We start from the raw sequence: 15687 nt of genomic DNA, 5'->3' as shown, positions 1-15687 counted from the left end.
TACAAAATCAGGCGGAGGCAGCAGGCTAGAGCCTCCTGCTCTGCTGACCTCTGTCCTACAGCACTAGCACTTGGTAATGTCCATGTTTTTGATTGAAGCCACTCTAGTGGGTATGCCCTGGTATCTCTTTGTGGGTTTAATTTATTCCCCTCCCCCCCATTGGACTAATGATGTCGACCATCTATTCACGTGCTTATTGGCCATTTCTAGATCTTATTTTGAGTTGTCTATTCAAATCATTTGCCCATTATAAAATTTTTCTTACCATTGAATTATAAATGTCTTCATTATATTCTAGATGTAAATCTTTTGTTAGATAAATGGGTTGCAAATATTTTCTTCCATACCAGCTTGCCTTTTCATCTTTGTTGTTGTTGTTATTTTAAAATAATTTCCACACCCAGTGTAGGGCTCCAACTCACAGCCCTGAGATCAAGAATCCTATGCTCTACCGACTGAGCCAGCCACGTGCTCCTGCCTTTTCATCTTCTTAATAATGCCTTTTGAAGAGGAAAAGTTTTATATTTTGGTGGAGTCTAGTTTTCAATTTTTGCTTTCATAATAGTTTGGTTTTTTGTGTGTGTTTCTAAAAAAATTTTCACTTACTTCAAGATCACAAAGATATCCTCCTTTGTTCTTTTATTTATTTTTTAATAAAGATTTTTTATTTATTTACTTGAAAGAGAAAGAGGGGACACACAGGGAGAGGGAGAAGCAGACTCCCTGCTGAGGAGGGAGTCTGACAGACTCTGGGCTTGATCCTAGAACTCTGAGATTTTATTTATTTATTTGTGAGAGATAGTGAGTTAGAGAGAGCATGAGCAGGGGGAGGGTCAGAGGAACTGGAGAGAGAACGGGAGCCGATGTGGGGCTGAATCCCAGGACCCTGACTGATATCAGGACCTGAACGGAAGGCAGATGCTCAACCTACTGAGCAACCCAGGCACCCTTCTTTGTTTTTTTTTTTTTAAAGTTCCATAGGTTTTGTTTTTACATTTAGGTGAATGGTCCATTTTATAGTTAATTTTGCACATGGAATGAGGTTAGGGTCCAGATTTTTTTTCTCCATTGAATGTTTAGTTGTTTCTGTACCACTTATTGAAAACACTATCTTTCACTCTATTGAATTACCTTAGTAATTTCATTGAAAAATCACTTGCATATGCATGTGTGGTTCTATTTCTGGACGCTTCACTGCATTCCTTTAATCCCTAAGGCTATCTTTATATAAATACTACATTGTCTTGATTTCTTTAACTCTGTAGTAAATCTCAAAATCAGATAGTATAAATTGTCTTTGCTCTTTTTTTTTTCCCAAAAATTATTTTGGCCATTCTAGGTTTTTCACATCTTTACATAAATTTTAGAATCAGCTTGTCAATTTCCAGTTGAATGGTATTACATAGACTCCAGAGAATTGACATCTTAAGACAATTTAGTCTTCCAGTCCGTGAACATGATACATTTCTCCATTTAATTAGGTCTTTTTAAATTTCTTTTAACAGTATTTTGTAATTTTTATTATATAGGTCTTACACATATTTAATTTTAAAAATTGTAATTATTTTTGCTGCTGTTAAGTGGCATTTTTTATTTAATTTTATTCTACAGGTGTTTACTGCTGGTGTATAGAAACGAAATTGATTATACGTTGACCTTGATTTCTGGAACTCTACTTTACTTAGTTTTATTTTTTTATTAAAAAAATTTTTTTTAGAGAGCGAGAACACACCAGCAGAGGGGGCAGGTGCATGAAAGGGGCAGAGGGAGAGAGAGAGAGAGAATCTTAAGGAAAGCTCCATGTTTCGCACAGAGCCCAGTGTGGGGCTGGATCTTGTGACCCTGAGGTCAAGACCTGAGCTGAAATCAAGAGTCAGATGTTTAACTGACTGAGCCATCTGGGTGGCCCTTAGTTTTATTAACTTTCTTATAGATGCCTAGAATTCCATCTGTAAACCATAATGTCTACAAATGGGGACAGTTTTAGATGTTCTTTTCATTCTGGATGTGTTTTATTTCTTTTTCTTGCCTTCTTGAATAGTACAGGATCTCAGTATATTTTTTAATAAAAGTAATGAGAATATACATCCTTGCCATATTTCCGATATTAGAGAAAAGTTACAGTCTCGCCATTAATTTCCTTTAGAATGGCCTTTTTCAAATTGGAGAATTGTTTTTCTTCTTCTAGTTGGATAAGAGATTTTTGTCATGAATCGGTGTTGAATTTTATCAAATGCCTGTTTTCCATTACTGAGATGGTTTTTCTTTCTTAGTCTGTCAATGTGGTGAATTCTGTTGATTTTCAGTTTTTTCTACTTTTGAATTTTTAAACCAACCTTGTGGGGGAAAACCAACACTTGCCATGATGTATTATCCTTCTGACAGATTGTAGATTTGATTTATTAATGTTTTGTGTATATGTGCGTGTGCCCCATTCAAGAAAATTATTAATTTGTTCTTTTTTTTTCTTGCAATGTCTTTGTTTGATTTTGGTATTACAGTAATGCTGGCCTCATAAAATGAGTTGTAAAATATTCCCACCTCTATTTTTGAAAAGAGTTTGTATAGAATTAGTATGATAGCATTTTTCATCCTTTTACTTTTAACTTACCTGAATATTTAAAGGACATCTCCTATAGAGAGCTTATGGTTAGATCATTTTATTTTTAACTCAGTTTGACTATCTCTGCTTTATAATTGGGGTGTTTAGACGTTTTACATTTAATATAATTAACAGTCTGGTTGAGTCAGTAGACTCTGTACTATCATTTGTTTTCTCTTTGTTCCATTTAATGGTTCTTTGTTTTTCCCCCATTCCTTCACTCTTTTGAACTGAGTTTTGGAGTTTTGTTTGGCTTGGCTTGGTTTGGTTTGGTTTAGGATTCCATTTTAATTCCACTATTTACTTAGTAGGTACACCTCTCATTTTTCTTTTTTTTAAAGATTTTATTTATTTATTTGACAGAGATCAGAAGTAGGCAGAGAGGCAGGCAGAGCGAGGAGGAAGCAGACTCCCTGCTGAGCAGAGAGCCCGATGCGGGGCTCCATCCCAGGACCCTGGAATCATGACCTGAGCCGAAGGCAGAGGCTTTAACCCACTGAGCCACCCAGGAGCCCCACCTCTCATTTTTCTAAGTGGTTGCTCTGTGTTTGCAATTTGCATTTTTAACTTACTACATTGCATCCTCAGATAACATTATACTATTTCATAAAGTGACATACTTGCAACAGTATTCTGTTTCCCTCATCATCCTATGTGTTATTGTTGCCCTGTCTCTTACATCTACATGTTACATACATAATTAATTGTTATTATTTTTACTTTAGTCACTTATAGATTAAATAACAAGAATAAAAGTTTTATATAGTTACATACAGATTTGCCAGTTTTGTCGGTTTTTATTTCTTTTTGTAGATCAAACTTTCCATTTTGTATCGTTTTTGCCTGAGGAAGCTTAACATTTCTTGTAACAGAGGTTAGCTGGCAATGAACAGTTGCGTTTTTATGCTTGTCTGAAAAAAGTCTTTATTTCACCTTTTATGAGAGGTGTTTTCACTGGTACAGAATTCTGAGTTGACTTTTTATGCACTTTAACGCATAAAAAGTGTGCTTATTCTTGTCTTTGTTCCCTCGAATGTAATGTTTCCTTTTTTCTCTCTCTCTGCTTTTAAGATTTTCTGTTTGGATTTTCTTTGTGTTATTCTGCTTAGAGTCGAGCTTCTTTGAACGATGGATTTATAGTTTTAATTAAATTTACAAGATTTCAGCCATTATTTCTTCAAATATTATTTCTGCTCTGCCTCTCTCCTTGTCTGTGACTCCAACTGCATGTATGTTAGACAGTTTGATACTATATGAAAGAACTCACTAATGATTTGTTTGTTTTTTCCCCAGTTTTTTTTTTCTTTATGCTTCATTTTAGATAGTTTCCATTGCTATGCCTTTGAGTCTACTACTGTTTTTTTTTTTTTCTTCTGGGGAATATCTAATCTGTTAATGTTACCCAGTGAGTTTTTCAATTTAAATATTATACTCTATTTCTACTTGGGTTTTATAAAGATTGATACAGCTTCTGTTTCTCTTTTCATCAAGTTTATGTTTTCCTTTTAAATCTTAGAGCGTATTAATAATCACTGTTTTTAAATTGTTGTTTACTAATTTTATCATCTTTGTCGTTATTGGGCCTGTTTCTGTTGACTCATTTTCCAACTGGTAATGGATTACAATTTGCTTGTTCTTTGCATATCTAAAAATCTTTTATCAAATGCTTAATATTTTGAATGTTACATCATTAGATGTTTAGATTTTGTTGCCTTCCTTGGAAAACTTAAAATTCGTTCTGATGGGTCCTTAAGTTACTTGCTTATAAGGTCCATCCTTTTGAGGCTTGTTTTTAATCTTTGTTATGTGGGTCTCTAGATCACACTCTAGATCATATTGTAATGTGCCTTATTCTAGCATTAATTTAATCCTACTAAGAATAGGCATGGCTTTTCCAAGATGTTTACTGATTATTCCAGATGTTCATTAGGTGTTTCTCCAATGACTAGATGAAATTCAGACCTCTTTTAGCATTGTATAGGAGAGTGACATAATTGGATATAAAGATACGGAGGAAAATTTGAGTCTTTTGAGGCTTTTCCAGAGAAACAAGAGGAGTCCTTGAATCTAAAGGGACACGATATGGCTAAAATTAAGTGAGCATATGGAGGGACATTTGGAAGATAAAATGTTAGCAAGGGGGTTGTTAAGACTGGATAATCAGGAGAGTAGTAAATAGTACATTATCAGAAATACAGAAGCAAATAGAGGGAGTGAGTCAAGGATATTTAATCTGCTAAACCTTGATCATATATGCATTTTTTAAAATTATTTATTTATTTATTTGACAGACAGAAATCACAAGTAGGCAGAGGGAGAGGAAGGGAAGCAGGCTCCCCGCTGAGCAGAGAGGACGTGGGGCTCAATCCCAAGACCCTGGGATCATGACCTGAGTGGAAAGCAGAGGCTTTAACCCACTGAGCCACCCAGGCGCCCTGTATATGCATTTTTAAAAGTAACTTTTGGAAGAAGGGAATTGGTAACCTTGAATTTTCACAGAATCTCATTAATGTGTATTAAAAGACGATTTCTAATTTAGATGGTTAACAATTTTGTTAAACATGTTGTGGGTTGAAGAGGAGGTGACAGGGAAGGAAATTGCAGTAAAGATTTTAAAATGTCATTCATACTAAACATTTTCTAAGCAATTAAAATGAACAGCTGTCATCTAAAATAAAATAAAATAAAAGATAGTTTATAGAGAATAAAAGCTCTTTTAATGAATGTTGAACTTTGTTCTTCATTTCCTGTATTACCCACAAGCCTATTTATAGCTCAGCATGTATTTATAGTCAATTTCTTTTCTTTCAAGTTTTATTTTTTTTTCTTTCAAGTATTATACTGACAATTTGTATGTGATAAATTTATGGCAGGAAAAATTTGGATGCTTGCATGGAATTGGTAGTAATAAAATTTGGTTGTGTTTTTAGGGCTTTTAAAAAGATCTGCTAAGAAAAAGAAAGATCTGCTAAGGGTTGAGAGCTTCTTTAGAATCGTATTTAAGATTTTAAATGTACCTTATCTCTGTGATTATGTGCCTTATCTTTGTGATTATGAAGTCACTGCTTGTCCTGGGTAAAGAGTGCTATGTGACATTGTCAGCTTACTCATGTTTGATTTATGGAAGTGTCACTGTTAAGGCCAAGCAGTAGAAATTTAGTCTTTTAAGATATGCTTCCTTAAAATGAACTTTGTTGTTCTTTGACAGAGTTAGAATATGTTTCTTTATACCACCCACAAAGGAAATAGCAGATCTCTTTATAAAGTGTGAGGCTTGCTATGACATCCTGTATTTTCTCTATTTTAAGCATGTTAAAAGGGATACATTTACTTTTTTCTGTAAACTGCTAAATTCGGTAAGTGTTAAAGGAGGGGCAGTATTTGGAACAGGAAGCCAGGGGCAAGCACATAAAGTCAGAGAAGCCAAGTGTGTTCAGAGATTATACTCAGGAGGCAGCTAGAGGTGTGTCGGCGAGAGAGTACGATGTGAAGGGTATTCAGGACTTCAAGTGTACCACATCTTTCAAGTAAAAATGGTACAGTACTTATTCCAGTACCAGTGCTGGAACACTGTGCTGAAACGTTAGCATTACTGGCTAACATTTAACCAATATGTGTTAATTTTTTAAAATATCTAGCTACTGTAAGAATATACTGAAATGTAATTTTTCCAAATTTTGAAGACTCTTCGAAAGCGTTCAAATTTTGTTATTAAAGAATACATCATTTTATTCCTTTTGAACTATTTTCTGCTCATTGTTTTGTATTGCCTTTCCCCCCCCAAGCATATATGTTATTTGAGATCAGCTCTCTTTTAAGCAACACTAAATAGACTGATAAGGAGGAGATAAGAAATTTGTTCAAATTCATTTTAGTTTTTAAAAACATAGCTATAGTCACCAAGCAATATATTTTTAAGTAAGGTATAATTAAAATTCATGGTATTATTTTTATTATAGAACTTTTCATATTAAAGAAACCTAGAGAAAGACCAACTGTAGACCAACACATATTAATAAAAATCACTGGAGAAATTATCCTGGCTAGTGTTTCTTTGGTTATCCTATTTTTGCAAACTAATTTCACTGATGTTTTCTCTGTAGCCTGGTAAGTTGGAATATTTTGGCTTCATTTACATGGACTCTCCTCTTTAGATGTCTGCTCCAATGAGGATCTCCCTGAAGTTGAGCTGGTGAGTCTGCTGGAAGAACAGCTACCCCAGTATAAGCTAAGAGTAGACTCTCTCTTTCTGTACGAAAATCAAGACTGGACTCAGTCTCCACGCCAGCAGCAGCATGCGCCTGATGCCCTCTCTCCAGTCCTTGCTGAAGAGACTTTCCATTATATGAGTGAGTATTTTTTTTACCCTTTTAGACTTTGCCCATTGAGATTAAGATCATAAGCATCTCGGTGTTGACTTTTAAAACATTTGGCATCCCTAGACCTTGTTCACTGTGTACCTTCTTTAACTCAAACTGATTTCACAGCACAAAGACATGATTCTGTGTTATGTCTGAATGCAGCGAGTTTATCACTCTGAGTGTCTGGGGTTGCAAGCAATAATCACATGTTTCCTGATATTTGATTTGATACTTTTATTTGATACTTTTTATTTATTTGATACTTTTCTCAGGCTGAATAGAGAAAGGAACTTAAAAAAAAGTAGTTGAAATTTTATTTGAAAATTTTAATGTCCCTTTATATCTCAAAACATTTATTATCCCAGTAGCTTGATATCCGGAGCCATCAGCTATCTTACTTTGTATTTCCTGTTAAACACTCTCACAGGAACGAGGTCAGTCACTAAGAAGCGTGGTTTTTGAATACATAAGTAGTTTTAATAATTGAAGTAATGGAGACCTTTTTGCTTTTGACCTCATTCCAAACATCTGCTTCAGGATGAGCTGACTTTTTTTAATGCATTCATTATAAAAATGTTTTGTTCATAGTAGCTACTAGGATATATAATAAAAGTCTCTAAGTTCAACATTAGTATGTTTGTAAAATTCTTCTCATTTGGGATAGATATGACATTGCATCAGTTCCTAAACCTTTTCCCAGTGAGTGCTTCAGTGTCTTTAATGATTGTTGTGAAATACTAATTTTCACAGTAAGCATTAACTTGCTTTTAACAGTAGTTTTCCTAAAACCAGGTTACTTTACTCAGGAAAAAAAAAATTGTAAACATTGTTTAAACTTGAATTAGAATATCAGGAAACTCAAATAAAACTATTTCTTCCTCAATAATTCTTATAAGTAACTGAATATTAAAGCTCTTAAGGTTTTCTTAACTTTCAAGTTTGAGAAGTTGCTTGCTTGAGATTTTCTGAGACGTGCTTGTTTTCTGTTTCCATTTCTCTTTGTTCCATTCATTTTTAGATTTGTGAGAAGAAAATTCAAACAGAAATTTCATCAGGATAAGTTTAGTTTCTGTCATTATTTTGATAAAGTGGCACAGAAAGTGCCCCTTAGTTTACTTTTTCTTGTCATATATGCCGTTAGAGGATGGAACTGTAGTTGGAAAAGCTGTCTTATCATAATTTCATGGAGTTACTTTTAGGAAGAATTTTAAATAAAAATAAACTTCTTTGGAAAATAAATTATAATCAAATCCTAAAATACTTGGTTTTCAGGACTTTATACAAAGTAAATCATGATGTTCAAGGAAGCAATTTAAAACTTAAGATTAATAGGATGTTACAGACCCATACTTCCAGGGTCCAGAAAAGTATCCTCATCCTTTAGTCTAAAGGTACTATTTTCACTTCAACAATTTGAAAATTGAACTACGTATGATATACTTAAGATGCTGAAGCAAATAAGCTAGGATTATAATTAGCCTGCTAATTCTTTATCTCGGTACTATGCCTCAATTTCACTGTTATTTTAAAGATATCAATTCTTTGGGTTACCAGTTCACTCAAATATAAATACACTTCATTTTGAATTTGCATCTTATGAATGTAAAAGATAAGTGGTTTTATTTATTTAGCAAAGTGATCAATGTTTTAAAAAGCCAAGATACAAAACATTCTCTGACTCTTTCCAGCAGTTTTCTGTCCCTTTGAGATGCCAAGATCTGTGGTTGTGAATAATCATTATGCACCCTCATAGGCCGTCCTGGGTTTAGCTCTCTGGTACTACTTCAGCCTCTTCTTATCCCTACTTCCCTCACATACCAGTCGGTACTCCTGCTCCATAAAATGCATTTTAACAGCTAATAAAAAGAGGTGGCACAGGCAGAGGCACTTTCTTTTGTAACACAGAGAAGTGGAAAGAGCTGTGAGAAGAAAAATAAGTTTAGAAGGAAGCATGGGCAGGGATTTGGGTTGGGAGCCTACCTCGGATGGCTGAAAGAATACTGGGTTTCTCTGGAGCCCTCACCAAACCAGAAAGAGATTGTTTACTTTTAAAATAGAACACTTGAGAGCAGTGGGTGGGTCCAAAAAAATAATTCCGTCCCAGTCCCTGCCATGAATAATTTTTAAGGTACTCAGAGAATATTTTGCATACAGAACAAGTCATTTCAGGATTTCCTTAATTTTATTAAGAGAGAGACCCAGAGTGAGCTATGGGGTGAGCAATGCAGTCAGAGCACATCATTACAGGAAGTGCCATTTGTTCATGGAAAGGCTAAAAATAGAAAGAAGCCCGATCTGCCTTTCAGGGTATTTTTTATTTGAAAAAAAGGGATCACCCGTACCACTTTCTAATGCATAAGAAAAAAGGGTTGGGGGGAAATGATTAGTCTTACAAGTTTTATTTTTTATTTATTTTTTTTAAAGACTTTATTTATTTGACAGAGAGAGACACAGCGAGAGAGGGGACACAGGCAGAGGGAGTGGGAGCGGGAGAAGCAGGTTTCCTGCGGAGCAGGGAGCCCGATCCCAGGAGTCCGGGAGCATGACCTGAGCCGAAGGCGGCAGACATTTAACCACTGAGCTACTCAGGCGCCCCATAGTCTTGTAAGTTTTAGTTAAGAGCTCGACATCACTTGGGGACTTGTTAGAAATACAAATTCTTGGGCCTCTACCCCAGATCTGCAGAATCAGAAATTCTGGAAGTGGAGAATAGCATAGTCTGTGTTTTAACAAGTCTTCCTGAGAGTCCTCCTGTTTTAACAAGTCCTAACATCTGAGAACCACCGGCACAAAGCATTGTCATCCAAAGCTATATGGCCATTTCATAGTGATGTTCATTGGAGAATTTAAGGAATTAGGGAGGGAGCACAATTTTGTAGAGAAATACAAAAATTTCTACAAAAAAGTTGTAGAAATAATTACTTCTGGTTATGCTTTTCCTCAAGGTCTGCTCCCAAAAATTATTAATCTATACTGGCAGGAAAAGAAATATAACTGATAATGTTCAGGAAGCAGTAGCTGTAAATCAGATCATGGAGGTTAACATATTTATATTTCCTCTCAGCCAATTCCACAAAATAATTAAGTCGTATGCGCCAAGACATCTATTGAGTAGTATCTGTGGGAGTTTTGAGAAAATTGTCTCACTCATATCATTGTATGTAGGGCTTAATTCTCCCCTGGAACCCTGTTGAGAAAGGCTATCCCAGATGGTATAAATCACCAGACACCTTCTCTCTGTTCTCAGTGCTTTTGAAGGCCGTTTGTTGCATTGCAGAAGCATTCTCCAGATTACAGCAGCAAGAGCGGCATCTTCGGGGTTGAAACCGGAAGTCCTGTCTGTAGTTACCAGGAGCTCTTGCGGCTTTGACTATGCCATGTGGGCTCTTGGTGTTTCATTTTTGTTTTTTGTTGCTTTGTTTTTGATTTTTTGCTGCAAGAGGGTTAGAGAGATTAGAAGTCTTCTTAAATTTCAATAATTGTAAAAACTCTAGACCTTGAAAAGAGACACATGAGAGACTTATCAGGCACCATCTCATGACAGAGATATCAAAATGGATTAACATGGGCCCTTCCTATCCTGAAAAATATGTGAGGTTGAGTGGTCAATGGGAAATTATGAAGAGTTAGAACTTAAAGGACTGATAAAGTGCTTATGTATATTCTCCCCCCCTGCCATATTTTTTCAGAAACATCAGGTTCTCCAAATCTTACACCAAAAATGTTGAACATTAATCAACTGCCTTTGAAAACCAACTTGCAAAATTGTTCTGTAAAAATGTTTATCATCTCCCCTAATATATAAAAATTTTTTAAGAGTTAGGAGTTTCCTGTCTGTAAACCAGGAAGGTTGCTAATTTCTATACTATGTAACATTTTTATTTTAACAGCTGAGAACTGACAGGAAGATAGGATTTGATAGAATTGATTATAATAAAATCAGTCTGCTTGGCTCTCCATTTTTGGTTACAGAGTTACAGAGCAGAATTAGACTCTCACTTTGGCATCATTTAATTACAATGCCTAAATGCCAAGAGAACACTTAAGAGATTTGCCCAGCGTACTTTTGGAATCTTCCAAGCAACGTATCTACCAAGGGGACTGTGTTAAGGAAGAGAAGACAGAACTGATGAGCCTACAAGGAGGAATTCATTGCATTTCTATGTGCTTTGCGACTGACTGACATTAATTGAGCTGCTCTGTGCAATTGAGGTGGCCCAGCTTTGGGGCTCAGTAGCACAGATAGACACTATTCCACAGACAACAAAAATTGGAGAATTCTGGTTGCCTTATCTAACTTCTTTGCCGTAATAAATATTTAAGCATTTGAAAATTCATTTTTGTTTTTGAAACCTCTGAACAAGAGCTGCTATTTTTTGATTGCAAAAAAATTTTGATTTCTTCATGGAAAATTTAGCAAAAGATTAAAAAAAAAAAACAAGAGATCAACCATAATCCATACCCAGAGATAACCACTATGATATTTTAACGTGTATCCTTCTAGCCTCTCTTCTATATCCATATGTATACAAGAGATGCTCACAATTTTAAAACAAGATTGGGATCTATGTTGTTTTGTAACCTGCATTCGCAGATGGATACTGGTTATTTCATCAGGTAAAGGCCTTCTGATCCCGGTGGGACTGTGACAGGAACAGCAGCATGGTGCAAAGAGCCCATTACTGAGAATGAGCAGACCCAGGTTTTTTTTTATGACCCTGTGAGATGGAAGTTGTTATTACCTCATTATTATTCTCACTGTTATTCGTTTCTCCTCATTAAAACATCTTTTATTCTAAACATCTCTTTTCTGTATTACTGTGTCCTTTATTTTCTCTTCCCCTTTCTTCATGTGCGACTTTTAACTCACGGGCTCCTTATTACAGCCTTAATTTACTTCAAAATAAATTTACCATTTTACCTTCAACTCTGGTCAGTCTTGTCGTATCGACTATATCATATATTGTTCTGGTTAGTTTTATAAAAACTGTTTTTAACTGAGTTTCTAGGATTCCTGATTCTTGCTTCGAGTGTTAACTTCTGAATTGGTAGTTTTCATTGGTAGCTCCCCGTCAGAACCCGTGGGTGTCTCTCACTTCCTGCATGTGCCCTGGGGCTCCTGCAAATCAATTAAATTAGAATCTAGAGATAAGACCCACCACCCTAGGTTACATTAAACTTTGCAACCATTGGCTGGTTTTCTATAATTAATTTAGAACATAGATACGATTTGATGTTTTTGTCTCATCTTACTGAGGCCAGAAATAATGGAGACCTCACACGGTAAGTAAATTATGAAGATTCCTTTGGCCCAAAAGCCTGTTTCTCTTTCTCCTGTGGTTAACTTGTGGAGCCAGTTTTTCTACTTATAAATATAGATGCTTTGGGGATAAAAATGTTTCTTTCCAGATCTTTTTAGTTTCTATCTCCTATTACTATTAATCCAGCACTTTGTTTTACTTTTAGCTAGGAATAAGATGTCATTAATAATTAAGTTCCAGGTAAGTCCCAGATTCATTTTAAGGAGTTTTGCTAGAAAGGAAAATAAAAAGCTCAAATAAAAGTAATACATGTCCTGGGGCTCCTGGGTGGCTCAGTGGGTTAAGCATCTGCCTTCGGCTGGGGTCATGATCCCTGGGTCCTGGGATCGAGCCCCACATTGGGCTCCATGCTCAGTGGGGATCCTGCTTTCCCCTTTCCCTCTCCCCCTGCTTGTGTTCTTCTCTTGCTGTATCTCTCTCTGTTAAGTAAATAAATAAAATCTTTTTTTTTTAATCCCTCTTTTAGTATGCAACCTTAGCTTAAAAGGGTATCGCTTATTGTGACTGTGGAATCATTGGGGTCATGCTAGTCATTCTCTTTGGAGCTATACTATTCAATGCATTGACAGTTCCTGAATTTAATGCAGAAATCCTGGACTTAAATTATGCAAATAATAATGTAATATACAGTTTCTCTTAAAGATTTATTTATTTATTTATTTGACAGCCAGAGATCACAAGTAGGCAGAGAGAGAGAGATGGTGGGCAGAGAGCCCGATGTGGGGCTCGATCCCAGGACCCTGAGATCATGACCTGAGCTGAAGGCAGAGGCTTTAACCCACTGAGCCACCCAGGCGCCCCTGTAGTTTATTTTATAGTAGAGACCAACATATGGTGGCAATTTTCAGAAAGTTTTTAATTAAGCCAAAAAAGATTATACTTCATAACAGAACTACAAAAAGGCCTACAAGTCCATTCCTTGTTTATTGATATTAGCTCACATAATAGGTGATCACAGATATTCAACATAATCACAACAGAATTCTAATTAAATATGTTTGTAATAACACAACCCCTCACTAACTTACCCCTTGGGAACTTTGGGCCATGAAACAATCGGTGATTTAATCCATTCTTCTTCAGGCCCACAGTCTTTAGTGTGAGTGGACCAAAGTTCTTATTGGAGGAGAGGAGATAGTCAGGAAGTGGCTGCCTTATGATAATTTGAGAACTTCCTTAATTCATTGTATGATGTACATTTTGGTTGTAATTATTGGTCTATTTCCTGAGTGTCTAATACATAAACATTTCTTTTCTTCTTTCACATATATTTTATTCCCCTGAATGACTTTTTGTAAAAGCCTGGGTTTTTTGTTGTTATTTTCCAACTCTTACAAATATTTAAAACTTTCTTGTATTTCCAAATACTATAAACAGTTGTTTTTAACTATCTTAGTTCTAGGCACAGACAGAGTGGAGCAGATGACCAAAACTTACAATGATATCGACATGGTCACACACCTCCTGGCAGAGGTAAGAATCCATCTTCTCTTTCTGTGGCACTAAAACTGAACAGTCATTTAAAATCTGTCAAGGTTGGGGATCAAATAAAAAACAGTGATACCTTTGCTCTGGGTTATTTTGTATAAGGTTGTTATAAGTGGACGGACATTACCAACTGGCATTCCGAAGTAGAATGGCTCCTGGAGTTTATTGTTAGGAAGTTGCAGACGGTTTAATTTTTGTTGTTGTTATAATGGTGCTGGCTTCCCTATCCCTATCTTAAAAAAGGAGTTTTATTTTGTTTTGTTTTGTTTAATAAATCCTTGCTATTTCCCTGCAGCAGAGGTGCCCATTCAGGGATAATCTCCATTGCAAATCAGTACCAGCAGTTCACAGCATCTTCCCTTTTTTTAAAAATTTATTTTTTATTTATTTTTTTTTATTTAAAAGATTTTACTTATTTGAGAGAGAGAGAGAAAGCACACAAGTAGGGAGAGAGGCAGGCAGAGAGGAGGGGGGAAGCAGACTCCCTGCTGAGCAGAGAGACAGATGCGGGGCTCGATCCCAGGACCCTGGGATCATGACCCGAGCCAAAGGCAGATGCTTAACCCGCTGAGCCACCCAGGCGCCCCAGCATCTTCCCTTTTTTCCTTTCAGTTCGGACTGTTGTTTGAGCTCAGTTTGTCCATGACATTTTTGATATGTGCCATGTTTCTCTTCCGGCTGGCATTCTTAGAGGTGTCTCAGTATACATCACCTTCAGTTGATCTTACAGAAACTTTCTCTTCGAAGTACCCTTCTCCCCTCTCCCTGCAGCTCCCCAGAATGATGTTGTGTATGCCACTTAGCCTATACTGGCAGTGAGATAAATGGACCTTGAAAGTTTGGAGATAATTCATCCAGCTGTTTTCATATGTTTTAGAGCAAAAGGATAGAAGCTTAATTTTATTTACAGTGATTACTGTAAGTGGAATCCATGCTCATACGTAAGGCAGCTAGATGTGTATTGACAGTTTCTATCATAGAATACTGTCCTCACCACCACCACGTAGGTGGGATTCCCGCATGCTTGCTGTGTATCACGTCTACGTAGGAGTAACTCTTGCTTGGCTTGGCTTTTCTGTAGGCCTCCCTGCGCCATTACCACCGACTTCTTTAAACTCCTTTCTTCATGCTTTAGCAGAACCTGTAGCCTCAGAACTTCTACTCTGTCAACCCCTCTTTTATCTCACATTATCATTTTTGCAACAGTTGACAGTACGGTTCTTGGTTATGCTTTCCTTTAAGCTCTGGCTCTGAATACATTGAGACTTTGCCCTCACTGGAACTGTCGTCATCATACATACTATATCCTTACTGTGCATAATAGGCAAATGCATTCAGCAAATGTCTGTTGGGCTTTCACTGTGTGCCAGGCCCTGTCTTCATTTTTTAAAGACCCTATTGATTTTTTAATTTCCCCAAATCATAAGTTTAAAGGTTGGGTTGTTTGATTCTAATCGGGTGATGAATAAATCTCACTTAAAAAGAAATACAGTCTTTCATTTATAACTCTGGTGGCCGCCCATTTGACCAACATATATTAAACACCACCAGTGTGTCAGGCCCTTATTTGTGATATCTGGACACTAAAATAAATCTTGATGCTTTCTAGGACATTGTTTTTGAGTTTAGGGAAACTGAAGAATTTCTAAACTACCATTTAATTTTGTTTGTACTCAAAAGATGTGTTTGGTGTTCTAATAGAGAGATCGTGATCTGGAGCTAGCTGCTCGAATTGGACAAGCCCTCTTAAAACGGAACCATGTCTTGTCTGAGCAGAATGAAGCTCTGGAGGAGCAGCTGGGACAAGCCTTTGATCAAGTAAGTCTTTGATCAAGTATTTGTAGCATGAAATAATTACTTGTTGGGCAATGAAGAAATTTATTTTCTGGGTGCCCCTGAAGTGGTAACAGTAGGT

At 36.3% G+C, this 15687-nt stretch overlaps 1 protein-coding gene across 1 annotated transcript in view; it reads left to right on the top strand.

Moving 5' to 3' along the window:
* The window catches only part of LOC111145012 (trafficking kinesin protein 2), a 58927-nt gene that overhangs the window by 23498 nt on the left and 19742 nt on the right, over window positions 1–15687 (top strand). Inside the window, exons 3-5 of the mRNA XM_022499640.1 lie at window positions 6757–6951; window positions 13681–13757; window positions 15474–15590. Coding sequence (XP_022355348.1) covers window positions 6757–6951; window positions 13681–13757; window positions 15474–15590 — 389 coding nt within the window. The remainder of the gene's footprint in view (window positions 1–6756; window positions 6952–13680; window positions 13758–15473; window positions 15591–15687) is intronic.

This window comes from Enhydra lutris, unplaced genomic scaffold, assembly GCF_002288905.1.
Source record: "Enhydra lutris kenyoni isolate GAN:26980312 unplaced genomic scaffold, ASM228890v2 scaffoldscaffold1, whole genome shotgun sequence".
In the NCBI taxonomy this organism is placed as follows: Eukaryota; Metazoa; Chordata; class Mammalia; order Carnivora; family Mustelidae; genus Enhydra; species Enhydra lutris.
This window is presented reverse-complemented; position numbering and strand designations above follow the sequence as displayed.